At 36.0% G+C, this 17,598-nt stretch overlaps 1 protein-coding gene and 1 pseudogene across 2 annotated transcripts; both read right to left on the reverse strand.

Moving 5' to 3' along the window:
• Positions 1-4,255: 4,255 nt before the first annotated feature.
• Positions 4,256-7,358, reverse strand: LOC146619074 (zona pellucida-like domain-containing protein 1; annotated as a pseudogene).
• A 155-nt stretch (positions 7,359-7,513) lies between these two features.
• On the reverse strand, positions 7,514-10,632 carry LOC146619075 (zona pellucida-like domain-containing protein 1). 2 transcript variants are annotated; one of them, XM_085371233.1, is made up of 10 exons: positions 10,619-10,632; positions 9,998-10,113; positions 9,674-9,900; positions 9,391-9,575; positions 9,191-9,263; positions 9,014-9,111; positions 8,855-8,935; positions 8,572-8,743; positions 8,361-8,463; positions 7,514-7,593 (listed from the first exon to the last, which is right to left on the reverse strand). In XM_085371233.1, the coding sequence occupies exons 1-10, from the start codon at positions 10,630-10,632 to the stop codon at positions 7,514-7,516; spliced, it is 1,149 nt and encodes a 382-aa protein (XP_085227359.1). The 2 variants fall into 2 exon arrangements, with proteins under 2 accessions (XP_085227359.1, XP_085227358.1); XM_085371232.1 differs by having other exon boundaries at positions 7,514-7,644.
• Positions 10,633-17,598: the final 6,966 nt, after the last annotated feature.

Here is a 17,598-nt window from a genome sequence, read left to right on the forward strand (position 1 = left end):
AATAAATGAAAGGCAGCGGAGTGAAACACTGGAGTCATCAGTTTGGCAGAAATTTTACAGAAACCTGTGGGCCACCCACTTTTGCCGAACATTAATAAGACACTGGGTATTTTTTATTTGTATTGTTATTTGGAAGAACTTACACTTAGTATATACCACAAGTTATCAATGTTATATCACCTGGAAGTGCCAATATAGCCTTTGTTTACTTAGCTGAGTCTTCAGAAAACATGGCTTCTTGGACTAACAATTATTGACAGTATTTTCAAAAATATAATTCAATCCAAAGACAGATCTCACGTGTGATGAACTGTTAAAGTGCCGTGTTAATTATATTAACCACAAGTGCAATAAAAGACATTTAATACAGATCATTTGAACAAGTCTGTCTTTTTTAATTGTTCAGTAAATTATAAGAAATTTAACATTTAACAGCAGGTTTTTCTTAGTGTTTTTTGTTGAGCTCTGAAATATCTCAACTGTTTTTGTACAACCGTTACAGATGACAACAAGCCAGTGCACTTCTACTGCCGGTCCCAGGCTCAGATAAATGTGGAGGGTTGTCAGTGAAGGTATTTTGTGTAAACTCTATGCTACTGTTGGACAAAACCAAAGGAGGAGGAGTGGGGTGGCGGGTGCTTGGAGGCAGTGAGAGAGAAGGAAAGGTTGGTGTATAGAGGTGGTAGTAGGGATTTTAAAAGTAGCTTTAAATGTAGAGAATTAGCTTATGTGATGTGGAGTCCTACAGAGGTGTAGGTATGCGCTGGAGAAACAAGGAATAAAGGTCAGTTGAAGCGAGAGAGGGTATACGCATCGATAAGAGGGAAGCTGTCATGGTCTGGCAGAGGCAGACTGTATGGAGTGACGCAGAGGACCCAAAATGCAGACAAAATAGAGCGTGGAACAAAACTTGAATTAACAAAAAGCGAGCTGTTTAATGAGGCTGGTAAAAAAGGTACAAACAAAGGGCAAGGCAAACTGAAATAAAACTAAGATTAACCTAAACTGGGAGAACTAAACAAACAACATGAACCATGGCATGGCGAACAAGGCGTGAACAACAGACAACCTAACAAAGAATGAACAGAAACACAGACTAAATACACACAAGGGTAATTAGGGGAAGTGGAAACACATGGGGAAACAGCTGACACTAGTCATAACTAGACATAACAAGACAAAGGAAGCAAAGCTGACTACACTGACATAGGACACAGACCTTCAAAATAAAACAGGAAACATGAGACACGGACAAGACAATATAAACTTGACAACATAAGACACGCAGCATGAAACAGGGAGAGGGAAACTTAAATACAGGGGTAGAAAACACAAAGAGAAACTAATAAACAAATGAACTTAGCTACCCTACAGAACTTAAACATAACATCCAAATAAACTAAAACTCAAAACGCTGGGTCAACAGACCCAGGAACGCGACAGAAGCAGGTGTAACAATGAAGTAGCAGAACTGGGTGAGTGGGTGGAGACGAGCATCAGCAGTGATTTGTGACAGAAGGACAGATATGATGTATGGTTTGGAGACGGTGGCACTGATAAAAAAGACAGGAGGCTGGGATGATGTCAAGATATTCATTTAAAGTGACCGGGAAGGACATGGAAAAGAGTATTTCAGAGGCTCAGCTCAAGTTGAGTGGTTTGACAACAAAGTTACATTTTCTCATGCTGAATAAATGTCAGGTTAACTTGTTCATAGATTAACTTTTGTTTTGGATCCACCGTCAATAAACTTTAACTTCTCTTGATGTTTCTGACAAATTACCTGCAAATGTTGAAACGGGTTAATATTCTAAACCTACATACAGGACAGACGCGTACAGAGCAGTATGCACATCAGCAGGTAAACCTTTGTTGTTGTTGTTTTGTCATTTTGTTAACAGCAAGAAAGTTAAAATAATATTCCTTATTTTCCAACCCCAGTTTATAATATGGAACATTTAACATTGAATTCAATGTAATCCAACTGCTAAAAAAGTTGCACTAAATATTTTTTTCCAATGCATAAAATATGAACTATTATCTTCAAACTGCAGTAAATATTGAGCCTAAATAATGGCTGACCAAACTGACATTTCTTTTTTTCAGCATTACATATTTTTAATCAATATTCCTTCATGACTGGGGGACATAATGGAATGACTGTTTTTCAAATGGACAGCAAAACAGTTATGATGACACTGCACACAGTTACAAGCATTACAGGGATCCTTTTGCGCTTCAACAATGGAGAATCTGTATGAGGAAAAACACAAAAAACATCAGGACTTGCATTTTTATACTGAAAAATGTTGCATATTTAAAGGGAAAGAGGCCCATGGGGGGTTTGTTGGCTTTTGTCAAAGCAAAACATTACAGGTACATACAGTTAGAAGAGTGGATTTTCAGAGAAAAGGCTGCGCCCGAGGTGGTAAAGAGTAACTAAGACTATGTAGGCATGACTTCTAGACTTCTCTCGCCTCTTTTCTCAGTTCATACATCTTCAGTTCCTGTAAATCCCTCTCACCATACATGCAAATTGAGGACAAGACATAAGGAGAGAGTTGTCTTTAAAGCTGTGCCAAATAAATAAACTAATAAATAGTTTTTCAAGCCCAACTATATTTTATGATATCAAATGTGATTGGAGTTTAACAGTGTTTCTGAGAACTTGTATGTGGAGCTTCTTTTGATCATATTCACATCAAAATGTCAGGATATCGGATATCAAACCAACTTTTCCTACACCAAATCATCTTTAAAACCTAAAAAAAAAAAACTGAGTACTTGTTAGCATGTCTTCTACTTCCTGTCATGGTTTTATGTCTTATCTCGTTTATGCTTCACTGTTTAAAACATAAAGGATGCACCTATACACCCTGCATTAGAGCTCTATTTCAACTGTTCTATTTTATGCAGAGGAAGAATCAAACAATATGTGGATGCGCACGGACCCTGAAGCCGAAAGCTCAGGTTAACAAAGAGACAATGCCACTGTGATGATACCTAACACTGTAGTTTTAGGTTGATCTAGTGCAAAGAAGTCCAACTAGCTTTGTAGTATGCGCCTATGATTGGTTAAGGTGGAGAAGCTGATTGGCCAGCATCTGGTACATTCAGGAAGTAATGATGTATCACCGTTACAAGTTTAGCTGTGAAGCAAACTGGCTGAAGATGATTTGCAGTTAGATATTTTCTCGAATGCTCCAGATGCAGGAGGTCAGAGTCTAAAGGAGCTGATTTGGTCAGCTAAACCAATGAGCTATTACCACAAAACACATAAAAAATGTTACTGAACTAAGGTGATACATGTGTAAATAGAGACTGTACATACACGTAAATACAGATACACATGTATATACGGTGCAGATATGAACATATGCAAACACAAGCCGGCAACAAATAAAAGACACTAATATAAAGCTTAAAAGACTTTTTAAAAGATGTTTGGTCATACAGCTTTAATACGCAGTGACACTGATTCTTAGGTATAATTCTTTGCAAGCAATTTAACACTTTTCTTTCAAAACGTATTCCTCCCATAGATGTGAAATTGTGTTGGTATTCAGTAACAAAGGACATCGCATGCATTTCCCATCATTTGATATGTGCACTACGAATGGAGGTATTGTCACCATTAGAGGTAACCACTCCCATCAGATGAGCTTTGTTTTATTTGAGGAAAAGGTCACGATTCAGAACAACATGGTACTGATTTACACTAAACGCTTCCATTTAAGACGCCAAGTGGACCAAACAATAGCAGCAAAGTGCCTCCGACAGGGCAGAGCAGAGCAAACAAAGCCCTCACTGTAGGGTTAAGGGTCTAATAGTATTCAAACATAACTTTTTCACATGTGAATAAACATACATGTAATTATTAACATTATAAACGAATGCCTGGATTTTTGTACTATTGTAACAAAAAATTTGTACAATTTTATGACATATTAAAATAAACTTGTGCAATTGGACCTTTCCCTTTCTTTTTGGTTTCAATATACTGGACCAGAGTGATTTAGTGGTTATGTTTTTTCTAAATTTGTGTTAGAAATTTCTGGTTAATTAAATGAAGTGCATCAAATTGTCCAATCAGAGCACTTTCCATGGAACAAGCTCATAACGGTTCAGAAAATATCTTCTGCTCTGTGCTCAGTTTGATGTTTGTCGTGATCTAAAAGTCCTCAACAATGAATTCATCCATTTCAATTAAACCTACATGACCATTTTATGAGTTGTGCAACTTCACACATCACATTCAACACAGATTCTTAGCATCAAAGACTGAGTCAGCTGGCAGATCTACAGAAAAATCTAAAGGAAAGAACACCAGTAATGTTAATTAACTGGTTCGTTTTAAAGCTAATTTTGCTTTTAAAAGAAAAATAAACTTTTGATCTGAAATCAAAAGAGCCAAAAACAAAACTGCAAAAAAAAGAGAAAGAAAATTAGCCTCAAAACATGCTTGAGCCTAACAATACAGGGCACACAATCTATTATAAATGTGTTAACAATGTTTTTCTTGCATTTATAAAATTATACAACTAAAAATACATTTAAAAAATGCATTACTAAGAAAACAGAACAATTATGAAGTGAAGCAAAAATGTGTATTCAGAGGTTTTGGCCTGTTTTGAAACAGAGTGGCTATAAAGCTTTGAATTCTTGCTGTTATCGTGTAAATTTGTTAGAATTAGTTAGAATCAAAAGGATGCAACTGTGATAAGAAAACATACAGCAGCCTAACGGGTCTAAAAAATGACAATTTTTTAATTTAATTCTGACTGTTTGGAATGGATTCATAATGTGAAGCTTGAATGAATGAATCTGAATGCTCACGACTGAGCCTTCAGAGGGTTAATTTACCCCCAAAATATTGTAAATGTATATATTAACATATATAATACTGTCTATCTTCTACTTTGTTTCCTTTTATGTTTGTGCTGTTATTTACTGCCAAGTACGAAAGCATACCTATGCTACTCAACACAAGTGTCATTGCTTTCCTCCTCTGGCTTCTCACGTGGATGGCAGGTGAAGTTACTATAGTGCTCTCTGACACGTATTTGTTGACCTTTCTCTTGCACAGTCTCTCAGAAGATCCAAATTTCTGTCAAAAACATGAAAAACTGCAAAACAATCTTCAAACAGGTAATGGAAATGTTCACAGAACTGAGCAAAAGTTAAAGACATAATATTTTAAAGATCAAAGTCTATGAAGTGAACTTACAGACAGTAACGAGCGACGTTTAGACACCTCACAGAGTCTGGTGACACAAAGCAAATAGAAAGTGGAAACTGTCTCATACTCATTGTCCACCAATCTGAAGGCTTCAAAGGAGAAAAGCGCCTTTTGCGACACCCCATTGATCTCCACCATAGTTTGCGCATCCCGTGTATACCTAGTAAAATAATAAACATGTACTTGAGAAAGCTTGAAATGTGTCAGTGTGTAAATGGGTACATATTACATTTATCTCACTCACCACACAAACAGGCCATAATGGCCGCTTTGCATTGGACTTGGACTTGTTGTTGCAAAGCATCATTCCAGCAGCACATTGAACCTTTGAGAACAAACAGAGAGTTTTTTTTAAAAAAAGACAATTTAAAAAAAAAAGTTATTAATGTAAATTTTAAAACTTGCCTGTCTTTTAGATTGATGGCTTTCACTTCAACATAAATCTTTGTCTTCACTTCAAGTCCTGTTTCTGGGATAGTTAAGATCTCTTGGTACTGTTTGTCCTGTTCCAGGGAAAATTAATAGAGAAAATGAAGTTTTAAAAGTATTTTTTTTAATATTCTAGTTAATTCTAAAAGATTTTAAAGATTACTTTGTAGAGCTGCAGACTCAGCATGTTGAATAATCTACCATCGTTGGATTTTATACTTGAAGTCCCACCAGATCTGCATTCAACCAAATAAACATATTATTTTAGAGTATGACAGATTCAGTTTGCAGGTATTACTCTGTGCGTCACATGGCATACTCACACACTCAGTTTGGTGTTGTTGAACAGATATTTCATCCGGTATGTGCAGGAGAAATTGTACCGGATCTGGGGCCTGTAGGTGATCATGCCCGCAACGCGGTCTATAGAAGTAACAGTGCCAAAGACAGTGACGTACTGGACATATGAGAAGTCTGAAAACTGTCCACTCCTAATATGACTGCTTATCTGTTGATGGAGAAATATGTTTTAGCATGACAGCTTTCAATAAATTTGTTAAAAAATTAAAACTGAAGTAAAAACTATTATATAGGTTACCTCAATATTATTACCGCAGAAAGAGAGAGAATTTGATTTATTGGAAAGCTGAATCTTAATCTTGGTGGGTCAACAGTGAAGTCAGCAGTCCCATAACATTTAGGATTATTTGTCTGATTATTGAGGACCACCCAGGACTCGTTGTAAAAAGCATTGTACATCGGGCAAAGGTAGATGCTCAGGTCTATGTGCTCAGGCCCGCAGGTCACAGATACATCTGAGTTCTCTGGGAGAGGAAAAATAAAAGATTTCAATCAAGTCGGTGGAAGATTGAGAATGGTTTTAAACTAGAGAACTCTCATTATGCTTGCTGCACAAAGCCTACAGTTACCTGATAAACAAACATTTAGCAGCTACAATGCCATATACTTGTTTCTGGAGTTGACAGAAACCCAAAAAGACTGTTAAAACAAAATGAATGGTGGAGTAAGTCTCTACTTTTATTTGTATTTTATGCACAAGACTTGTATCTACTGTTCTGAGGCATCAAAATATCTGCTGTTGCTGGTCTGTGAATATACGCCGTTTTAAATGACTCTCTCAGAAACATACTCAGTATCCTTCTTCCACACTTAAAATTGTGAATGAAGCGATTTGGGAGATAATAATAATAATAACAATAGTCAGGGATATAGAAAGATGTTTAGATCTATAAGGACGACACAAATATGCAACTTGATAAATGTCAACAAGTATTTATTATTTAACATCAACATATTAGCTCCCTCTGCTGTCTGTTATGCAATAACAGGCAGCAAAAAGAAGAAAAAAACAAACAATGTAGCATGAGCAGCTACTTTTTTCACCATTCTCAACTCAAAAATCATTTAAAAGTTCATTGTCATTGATTTCAAGGTGCCATCATTCCTTATCAATAAGACTCTTGACAACCTGGTTCAAATCATTTATTTGCCATACACAGTTATTTTAAATTATTCTGAGCCCTTATCTCCCCATTAACAAACTATATGATTTATACTGAAGTTGCATGCTTAGATAACCACCGACCACCATGTAATATGTTTGTGAAATGGAAAAGCTACATAGAAATATGAAAAAGACCATGCACTGTTCCTTACTATTGTTCCCCATGACCTGTTTTATTATCTACTGTATAATGACCATGCATTGTAGATGATGAAATACTGCACTAGCAGTTTGGGAGATCGGTAAAAGGACTCCACTCTGAGTCAGAAGATATTAGAACTTTCTCTTTCTGCGCCCGATGTACATCCCAGTGTGAACGGTCAGGGCAGTGCTGAAAATATGGCGAAACACATGATGACAGCCACCAGAGGCCCATTGTAGCTGCCCCCATTATTCACACCTTTGTGAACAGGAAAAGAGAAAAGCATTAAGGTATTAAAACATTGTATATCTAATGAGTCAGCATTGCTTATTACAGACAGAATAAGTAACCCTTTCAGAATAAATTTGTACACACTAACACAGAAATGTCATACGTCAGAATTTTGATCTTCTCCTGTAAAAGTGAATCAAAAGTCATGGTCAGAAATGGATAGATTTCAAGCTTATTGTGCTGTTGAAAAAGAATTGCTTAGTTGCTTTTCTGAAAAAAGTCACACTAGAAAACTGAAAACACACTAGAAATCTCATAAACTGATGCTAGGTGCATTCAGGCTATGCAGGCAGCTTAGCATAAAGCCTGAAAACAGAGGAGAAATAACTTGGTTCAGACTCGACAGGGTAACCAAAATCTACCATCAAAGACTAAGTTTTGATAATTTTTTAAAAAATTGTGTCAGCGTTAATCTCGTTAAAATGACGTTAACGCCATAACCGCATTAACACGGCAAATCTCCGTTAGCGAGTTAGCGCGGACACGGGGCTAACTCGCTAACGGAGATTTGCCGCGTTACCGTCATTTTAACGAGATTAATGCTGACAGCACAATTTTTTTTTACATTGCGCAAAAATATTAATCTATTAATTGTAATTTAATGTAATCCTCTGTTTTCATCCACTAGCTGTATTGGCAGATTTGATCAGGTGAAAAATAATCTTTATTAAGCGGCATAAAAGGATAATAACACAAGAATACATATTTTATTGCAATTTGTTCTAAACACATACCAGTTTTCTGGTTGCCCACGACTATGATGGGAGAGGTGATTGTAGCATTGCTCGACACGGTCTCCACCTCTCTCTTTCTCCTAAGTCGGGGGGTGCCACAGTTCTATCGAAAATAAACAAAGACAAACAAAATACATTTTATTTATCTTAGTAATACAAAAAAAATGAATTCTTTCAAGATGTCTGGTAAAAACAAGTCACTTCCACTCACAGGCAGCAATGAGCTACATGTGGATGTCTCACAGAGTCTGGTGACACAGTGCAGGTAGAAAGCAGAAACTGTCCGATTTTTGTGCTCCACAAATCTGAAGGCCTCAAAGTTGAAGTTTGCAGTATGTGACACTCCGTTTTGTTCCACCACAGTCTGTGCATCCCGTGTACACCTAAAGTGAAACAAAATACATGCACTTGAGAAGGTTTCAGGGGCTCGCTTGAAATGAGTTTCAGTGTATGTCAATGATTAGATGAATTGTGGTTACATTTGTATAACTCACCCCACAAACAGATCATAAGAGGTGCTTTGCGTGGGATATGGACTTGTTGTTGCAAAGCATCTGTCCAGCAGCACATTGAACCTTTGGGGACAGACAGAGATTTTTTTATGGGTCTTTTCTGTTAACGCAGCCAGTCTAATGTAAATAGTTAAAGCTTACTTCTTTGTTAGATTGGTGGCTTTCACTGAAACATAAATCTTCGTCTTCAAGTCAAGTCCTGTTTCTGGGATGGTTAAGATCTGTTGGTACTGTTGATCCTGTTCCACAGAAAAGTAACTGAGTAACTGAGTTTGAAAAGTTTTTTGGTAATCTTCCAAAAGTTTTAAAGGGTCTTACTCTGTAGAGTTGTATACTCAGTGTGCTGAGAAAGGTGCCATTGTTGTCTTTTATGGCCAGAGTCACACCAGATCTGTAGTTGATAAAAAAAAAAGACAATCATATTATGCTTTTATTTCTTTTTATTATTATTTTTTATGCTTTTAATATAACAGATACATTTGTGCACATATCTTTTGCATGTGGCATTACATACTCACACAGCCAAGTTTGTGTTGTTGAGCAGATATTGCATGGGGTATTTGCAGGAGAACTTATACAGGATCTGGGGCTTGTAGGTGATCGTGCCCGCAGCGGGGTCTATAGAAGTAACAATGCCAGAGATGTTGACGAACTGGACATTTGAAAAGTCAGAAAACTGCCCAGTCCCAACTTGAGTGGTTATCTGTTGACAGAGAAGTAGTTTTTAGCTTGACAGCGTACAATAAATGTATTTTAAAAATGTATTATAAATCTGCAGCAAAAAGCTATTGCATAGGTTACCTCAAAATTATTATTGCAGAAAGATAGAGAGGTTGTATTTATGGGAAAGCTGAATCTTAATCTTGGTGGGACGGCAATGAAGTCAGCTGTCCCATAACATCTAGAATTGGTGATCTGATTATTGAGGACCATCAGGGACTCGTTGTAAAAAGCATTGTATATCGGGCAAAGGTAGATGCTCAAGTCCATATTCTCAGTGCCGCAGGTCACGGATATGTCAGAGTTCTCTAGGAGAGGAAAAATAAAAATATTTAGAACAAATTACTAGAAGTTTAAGAGTTTTTTTAAACTGGAGAACATGCTGCAGAAAATGATGATACAAACCTGGAGCTCTGTTTGTAGGACTTAAAGCACAAGCATCTGGTATCTGAGCATCAGCCCTCAAAATTAGGCCAAGCTGGAATAGAAGAAGGAGCAGCTTCATTGTTCTCAGTGTGGACCTGTGAGAAAACACCAAAACAATGAGAATAAGGCATTCACCATTTTCTTTTAACAAAAAGTGTTTTTGGGAAGAAAAAAAAAACTCTTCAAAAATGGACAGATTTCTTTTCTGTGTCAAAAACAACAGGGTAACCTCCCTCCAGGGCAAAGCTTACAGAGGTATTAGTTTCTTAAGGCTATTGTACAACACACAGTAAGCAGCCACTTGAGAGGAAAAACAGAATAAATTTTCAGTCAAGTTCATTAACATCAAATTGATAGCACATTCATAGTTGAGATGATTAAAAAGTAATTGTATTCTGCATAGACACATTCATCATGCTGTCTCAGTACAAAAACATCTCAAAATACTCACAATACACTCAATATTTCTCAGGTTTAACTTTTACAATTAATATTTTTCTCTGCTAATACATAAAAATATTTTTCCTGATGCAGACACATTAATTTGAATAATTTTCATAAATAGATTTTTTTTTTTTTTTTTTTAATTGTGAGACTCACCGATAAGCCTTCATCTGGGGTCTTCTTCCTCTCAGCTTCCAGATTCCAGATCCTATTTATACCGTTGTCCCCACAGGGGCGGGTGATGGAAGACAATAGTGTAACCTGAACACTGAGCCTTGAACATGAATATCTTCTTTTTTTCAAATCATTTTGGCTTCTTCTTTTAAAATACATTTTGATCTTGAAGAAAATATCATCAAAGTATTTTTAGGATTGTGTAGAATTGAACATCGAGCTCTGGCTTATTTTGACAACAATAACAAATGGAATACTGCATCTTCAGGCACCATAATGTCAGACTTTTACTTCATTAGCAGTGGCACTATTGCATATTATGCTGCCCTTTAATTTAAGTTCCACATAATAAAGTTAGTCTATTAATTAAAATCATCCGATACACTTTCTTTATTAAAATGTTGACATTTATGCCAAGGAATTATAGTATCACCTATGGTATCACCTTGTGTTCTTGTTATATTAATTTGGTTATTTTATTAATTTCATCTTTTTTTTTATCTGAAGTGAAACATCATATTTAGTTTCATAGCCAAAAAACAAACTGCACTATAGGATTTGGTAGGAGTGTCAACATGTTGTATAAAGACTCATTAAACTGTGCTGTTTAACATAACGTAACATATATGATCTATTTTAAATTAATACATTTATGGATTTGAAAAACACTTAATTGCTGTCTTGGGTATAAGCGGAGTACGTGTTGCCTAGGAAACATATACAAACAAATAACATTCTGTTTTCAAAGGTGTCTGAAAAGCCATGATCAGTGATTTGATCACAAGTTCGTGGAGATCTTATAATGTGATAAAAACAGAAGTAACTGTCGTCAGAGTTTTGTAATGGGTCGTTTTTTGTTTTGGCCTCAGGCGCTAAACTGAAAATAGAACGTTCAGCACTGTTGTGTACAGTCTCTAACTTAAAGACACACCTATCTCAGAGGAAAACCAAGGTCTTTTGTGAAGCATCAAGACACGAAAGGGACTCCCCAAAGAACACCACCATAATACAACATGAAGGGACAACCTGAGAAAGATTACTTTACAGGGATCTAATGTCAAATGCCGGTTATAATCTCTTCTTTGTTGTGAAAAAAAAAGCATTTGTCTGCAAGCAACACCATCAGTGTTACTCAAGGCATTGCTAGGTGAAAACCTGGACCCCTTGGGAAAAACTATTAACCTGGTTCAGGCCTGTGGCAGATTTGCAATAGGAACTGTCCTCAAAAATAGGTTGTTCTAAAAGAGTGCGATTGTCTGTAAGTCTGTGACACTCAAGTTGTTTCTGTAAAACGGGCTCAGTTTCAGTAATAAAAGTATGATTGCTGTGATACTTGATTATGAAACAAATCTTAATCTGTATCTGATTCTCTAAAAACTAAAAAAAAAAAAATACAACAAAGGGACACACTGAAAATGAGCAAACAATATTTTCGGAAGCACAGCCAAGGGATCCCTGGCGATTAGTAACCTGAGGATACATGCTTTATGGGAAAAACAAACAAAGACACATATAGTGCGTTTAGGTGTGACGCATAGATTCTACACCTAGCTTATCATGGACGTAGCAATGCAAGTATGCAGATCATCAGACTTTAAGCGCAGTTTGGATGAAGACCCTTTAGGTGATCACTGATTGTATGTTAGATTAAATTCTGAACAGTATTTTAGGAGTAGTGAGTCAGGTCAGATCAGTAGGATCCATATATGACAGGGTAGTACATACATTTACTAGTATTACCTGGTCAATCAGAGCCTGGGATGTTCACTGATGGTCCGCTTGTTGGTCCACACTTTACCTTTCAGCTTAAACTATGTGTTAGCTGTTGGGAACTTGACAGATTTCTAAAAATCTAAGTCAAAGTTGATTTACTTTCATTTCATATTGTCTTCTTAAATGGGTCAGCCACTATCAGATGGTAAAACTGGGTTTACCGGTGTCACACAATTGCATTTTAAGGCAAATAATACCAATTTAAATGAGCTGGTCTTGATAAAGTTGATCCCAGTGATGAAGTTCACACAGGCTTTGGTTGCAATAATCACATTTAAATTGTTGTAAAATGTGTTTACTTTATATAAGAATGCATTTATACTTCAACTTGGGCTGTAACACATTTCCATTTCCTCTAATACAAAACGCTACATTTGTCATGCTTTTCATGCTTGTTTTTGCTTTAATGGAACAAGCAAGGTATTTTTGTCCACTGGGTCCACACTAATTGTTATTTAACATTCAGATTTATGGTAAAAAATAAATAAATAAATAAATAAATTAAATGTAATGCTTATAATTACTTAGAATGTCTTTTTAACACATGGACTTTGAATTTAAAATATGTCTATGCAGATCACTAAAATATAATCATTTTTCTTTTTGTCAGTGTTATGTGTGAAGTTGTTAACCTTGTCCCAAAGAATTGTATACTGTCCCTAACAGTGCATACCTTGAATTATGTTATAGAAAATATAAGTAAAATATATATGTAACATTACCTTATTTTTGTATAGCTTCTATATCCCATGCTTGTGATACTGATGGAAGCATACGGATACACTTTGTTACAGGCATAAATTTTGTGTAGCTTGTTGCAGGATGTGCCCTAAACAGTCAATGACATACATCCTGGAGGTTATATTGTATAAATATAGAAATGGAAAAAAAAATTATATTTTTTATTATGTGTCTGATTTGACATGATTTACATGATTTTCAAAATGCAAATAAATTGATTACTTCTATTTTTAATGACAGTTTCACAGTTTCTATATTTTCTTTATAATTGTAACTTTATAGGGTAAAATTAATCTAAAAGCATTGAATCGTTTAGTACCACACCTACTGACTGCAGTTACTCCCTGCTTTATTGCAAAGCCATGAATATATGCAACACCTGAGCAGTATCATAACATTTTTGTAACACAGGAGGTGTCCTTTTTTTGTTTAAAAGGTCATATCAGAGCACAGCACTACCTCATACTGTACTGGTAAACCAACCCCAGGATTTTTTTACCATTATTTTTTTATAAAGCTTGATTATCTGTGACCCACTTGTGCATTTTTAAGAACTACACCCTGATCTCAGTGTCTGTTCTCACATAAATTTTGGGTGTTGGTTCAGGTTGTGTACTTTAGAGGAAGCCTCCAGCTATGTCCTTAATACTTATTTAGCAATAGCACATAGAGTCGTGGTTAAGCGAATGCTTTCTGGTTCAGTCTGTACTTCACAGACTGCAAAGAGTAACATTCTTTCACTTTCTGATATTTACTTACTAATCGTACTTACTAATTGTACTTACTAATCGTACCACAGCATACTACAATGTTAAAAAACAAACAAAAATAAACTTCTTCCAGAAGAAAAACAAAATGTAATATTAGCATTTAGAGCACCTGGTCTTTATCATTAGTTAATTAGTTAAATACAACCTCAGATTAACATTCAAAATGCCATATTATACTGTCATTATTTTTTTAACAGAAAATAAATCAAAATGCAGAAGCAGTGAGTGGAAAACTACAAGGACACTCTTTCTGCTTCCATTAAGAGAGTCGAATTAAGACAATAAGTAGCAGCTAGATGCCGCGAATCACATGTACTTGATTAATTGAGCATGTGCAAGTACGACCACCTCTATAAAAGCAGGTGTTTTGGCACTTCTTTGGACTAAAGCATTCAGTTGTGTGTTGACTCAATGTCAATGAGGAAAGACATCAGCAATGATCTTAGTTGATAACTGTTGCTTTCCATCAGTATAGGAAGAGTTATAAGGTAATTTTACAGTGAGAGACATTATTCATAAATGAAAAACTTTCAAAACAAATGAAAATTATTCTAGAGTCAAAGGTGAGACCATGTGTCCAACAGCTAAAGCTTGAATGAAATTGAATCACAGACCAAATCTACAACAGAATGTCTGAAAAAGAAAACATCTTCACATTGCTATCAGCTGGGAATTTATCACAATTGTGGTCTTCCTCTCCTTCTTACCCACCACTGTGTCTGGTCGGTTGGAACACCAACAAATCAGAATGTAGTTTGGTTATTATTCTGGCTGATGGTGGTTCTATACACACTACTTGTGCATTTTGGATTAGGGTTTGTTAAATAAATGAATGACATGATGTTATATGTCGTGTTTTGTTTTTACCTCATTTTCAGACATGTCACTGAACCAGAACCTGGCATGTTCAATTCAAAACCTCAGAAATGAATGAGAATGGGTGTGCTTGTTTTTTTTTCTTACCATGACTGTATATACTGTTAAGAGCTGGAAGATAATGTAAAGTCACCATATGTTTTCTATGCAAATGTATAATTTGTAAACTCTACCCACCAGGTGAATATAGTTTTAAAATACTTAGTTTTATGATGATTTTTAATCAAATGATTAAATAGTACTAACTTGATGTCACCTACTTCAAAATTTGTGTGTAAAAATAAATACCTCCCCCTTAACAAACTTAAAAACGGTTACCTTTAATGAGAACTTTAAAAAACTTGAATATGAAATGACACATCACCTCAGAACTTCTTCTAGTTTCTATGTTTTCTGCTGTGTTTTAAGACCATCTGGTCTTGGGTCATAGTATCCACAGGGATTTTCTGCTCAGCTCACAGACTCAGAATAAAAACATTTAAGCCAAAGGTGTCCTGTGTGCACTTTACTGACAGAGTTTCTCATTGTGGTTTATTAGGAAAAGGCTTTTTGGGCAACGGGGGATTTAATAGTGTGAGTGTAAGTCAAGTGGAAAAACTGCCTGTGGAACTGAGTGACAGCTCTTTCGATGAATCCAACATTGCAGTAGGGTGACCAGATCTGAAGACCAGATATGAGTAGTATTATTGTAGTTTATTAGTGCTTTGTATTTTACTTTAATTCAACTTCCTAACTCCCTCTTAAATACATGCAATACTTTGAAGGGTTTGTTATTTTGTTTTTGTTTTTAAGAGCTCATGCAAGACGTTAACTATTCTTAACTATTGCTAATTGCTCTTCTATCAGGTAATCAAGTTCAGGTTTCTGTGACAATCTCATCCATTAACGAGCCACATATTTTTGGCTTATGTAACTGGCTTATATAAACTAGATACAGGACACTGTGTTGTTATGTGGGCAAAGTGGACACATGCCCAGGACCCTGGAGACAATAAGGCCCTCTGATAAGCTGTGCACTCCTCCTGTTCAGATAAGGACTCCAGCACTGAGACCAAACTTATTCTAGTTAAGTAAAACTAAACTAAAACAAGGAGAATGGTCCTCTTGAAATGTTCAAGATGACAGGAAAATAATTAAGGACAACATTTTAAGGGGCACCTGTCACTTATGGACATTGAAACTGAACTATGTGGCAGCTGGACTTTAGGAACTATTATATTTTAATTATTAAAAATTCTTGCTATGCACATGCATACTATTTACATAAAATACCACAACCACAGCCTAGACTCCTAAAACAAATGCTTTCAAAAGCTTGGAAAAAAAGGCAGTCAAGGTTGATGTATTTCTGAGGTCACTTGGGAAATCATTCCAGAATCTTGGTGCAAGGTCAGCAAAGATGCCCCTTTTGAAATAAGCTTGGGCTGCAGGTCTAGAATGATTGGGAAGCAGACTTTAATGATCCTGTGGCAGCAGGTGCAAAACCAATTAAAACTTTAAATACAGTGCCAAAAAGACGCCAAAAGATTTTTAAAATGTATTTGACTCCTTCAGGTTTATGTAATGTTCTGATTCTAAATGTATATATATATAATAAACATTATGAGCTGCAAGCATAATCGTATTACTGTATTGTGTAATTGTACTGGTGTATGTATAGGTTGCATTGTGTTGCATGTTCTGTGTCTGTGGTTATGAGAGGGGAAAGAAATGTTGCCCTTGTCATGTAGCATATATACACATTGTACTTTGGGGGAAAATTTGTCCCCCAAAGTTGACATTGAGTGATGATGAGCAGGTATTGATGTTTCTAAACAGGAAAATTAAGAAAAAGAGAATGCAGCAGCAGGGGAAATTCATTGTTTCATCCAGGAGTTGAAGCTGTATCACAGCAGATTTCATACATATATCAGTATGCCAGTGGGGTAGTTTGAACTCTTGGTGGCAGAGTGGGGACCACATCTGAGGAGGCAGAAATAATTTCAGAGCGCCTATTCATCTGGAGCAGTAGAGGTGGATGGATTGATCAATTGTCAATATTGTTGTTATTTAGTGGTCATTAAAATGTCTATAGAATCTAAAAAACTGATGATGATTCATTTCATAAGTCATGACACATTGTTCTCTACATAAGCTACTTTTATAAGTTAGAAGTATCCGTATTGGTATTGGCAATACTGGCCAAGTATTCGCTTAGTATCAGATCGCAGTAGCGCACCACTACAGAGCAGTGCCTAGCTGTGCGTCTGAGGTAAAATGGTAGTATTTCACAATTTGTGTATATAGTACTGGTGTGCTTTTTGAGCAACAAGTGCACTTGTTGCCTAATGTCTAATAAACTATGCTTCCTATGATGTAACTGGAAACTCCTTTTAACCCTTTGCTGTAACCTTCCACACAACCTGAAGAGTACCTCCTCATGAGTCAATGACAGCTTTCCTTGAGAAGTCTAAATCAAGTTTAATGCAATGGTCTGGTCAGATCTGTTTTTTAGGATCTAAAAATTAAGCTTGCTTTGAAAAGTTAAATGCTGCAAAATCAACCAGTGAAATTAAGCAGTGAAATTAAGCAGTTGGTGTGAATGGCTGAATTAGGTATAACTGAATCCAAGAAATATTTGTAACGCCGAAAGATTTTATAATGACACAAAGACTACAGATAGCAAGTTTGTGTGCTTAAATCTAGCAAATTTTCCACAATGAACAAAGAGGGAAAAGCTGCCTACAAGGTCACTTTTGCCCAGGTCGCCATATCAGGTAACTCACTCAATCAAAATAACTCCTTCAGGAGTACCTGAGGCGG

Source organism: Diplotaxodon limnothrissa, linkage group LG14, assembly GCF_057381915.1.
Source record: "Diplotaxodon limnothrissa isolate DT_005_m linkage group LG14, D_limnothrissa_male_GT1.1, whole genome shotgun sequence".
Classification (NCBI taxonomy): domain Eukaryota; kingdom Metazoa; phylum Chordata; class Actinopteri; order Cichliformes; family Cichlidae; genus Diplotaxodon; species Diplotaxodon limnothrissa.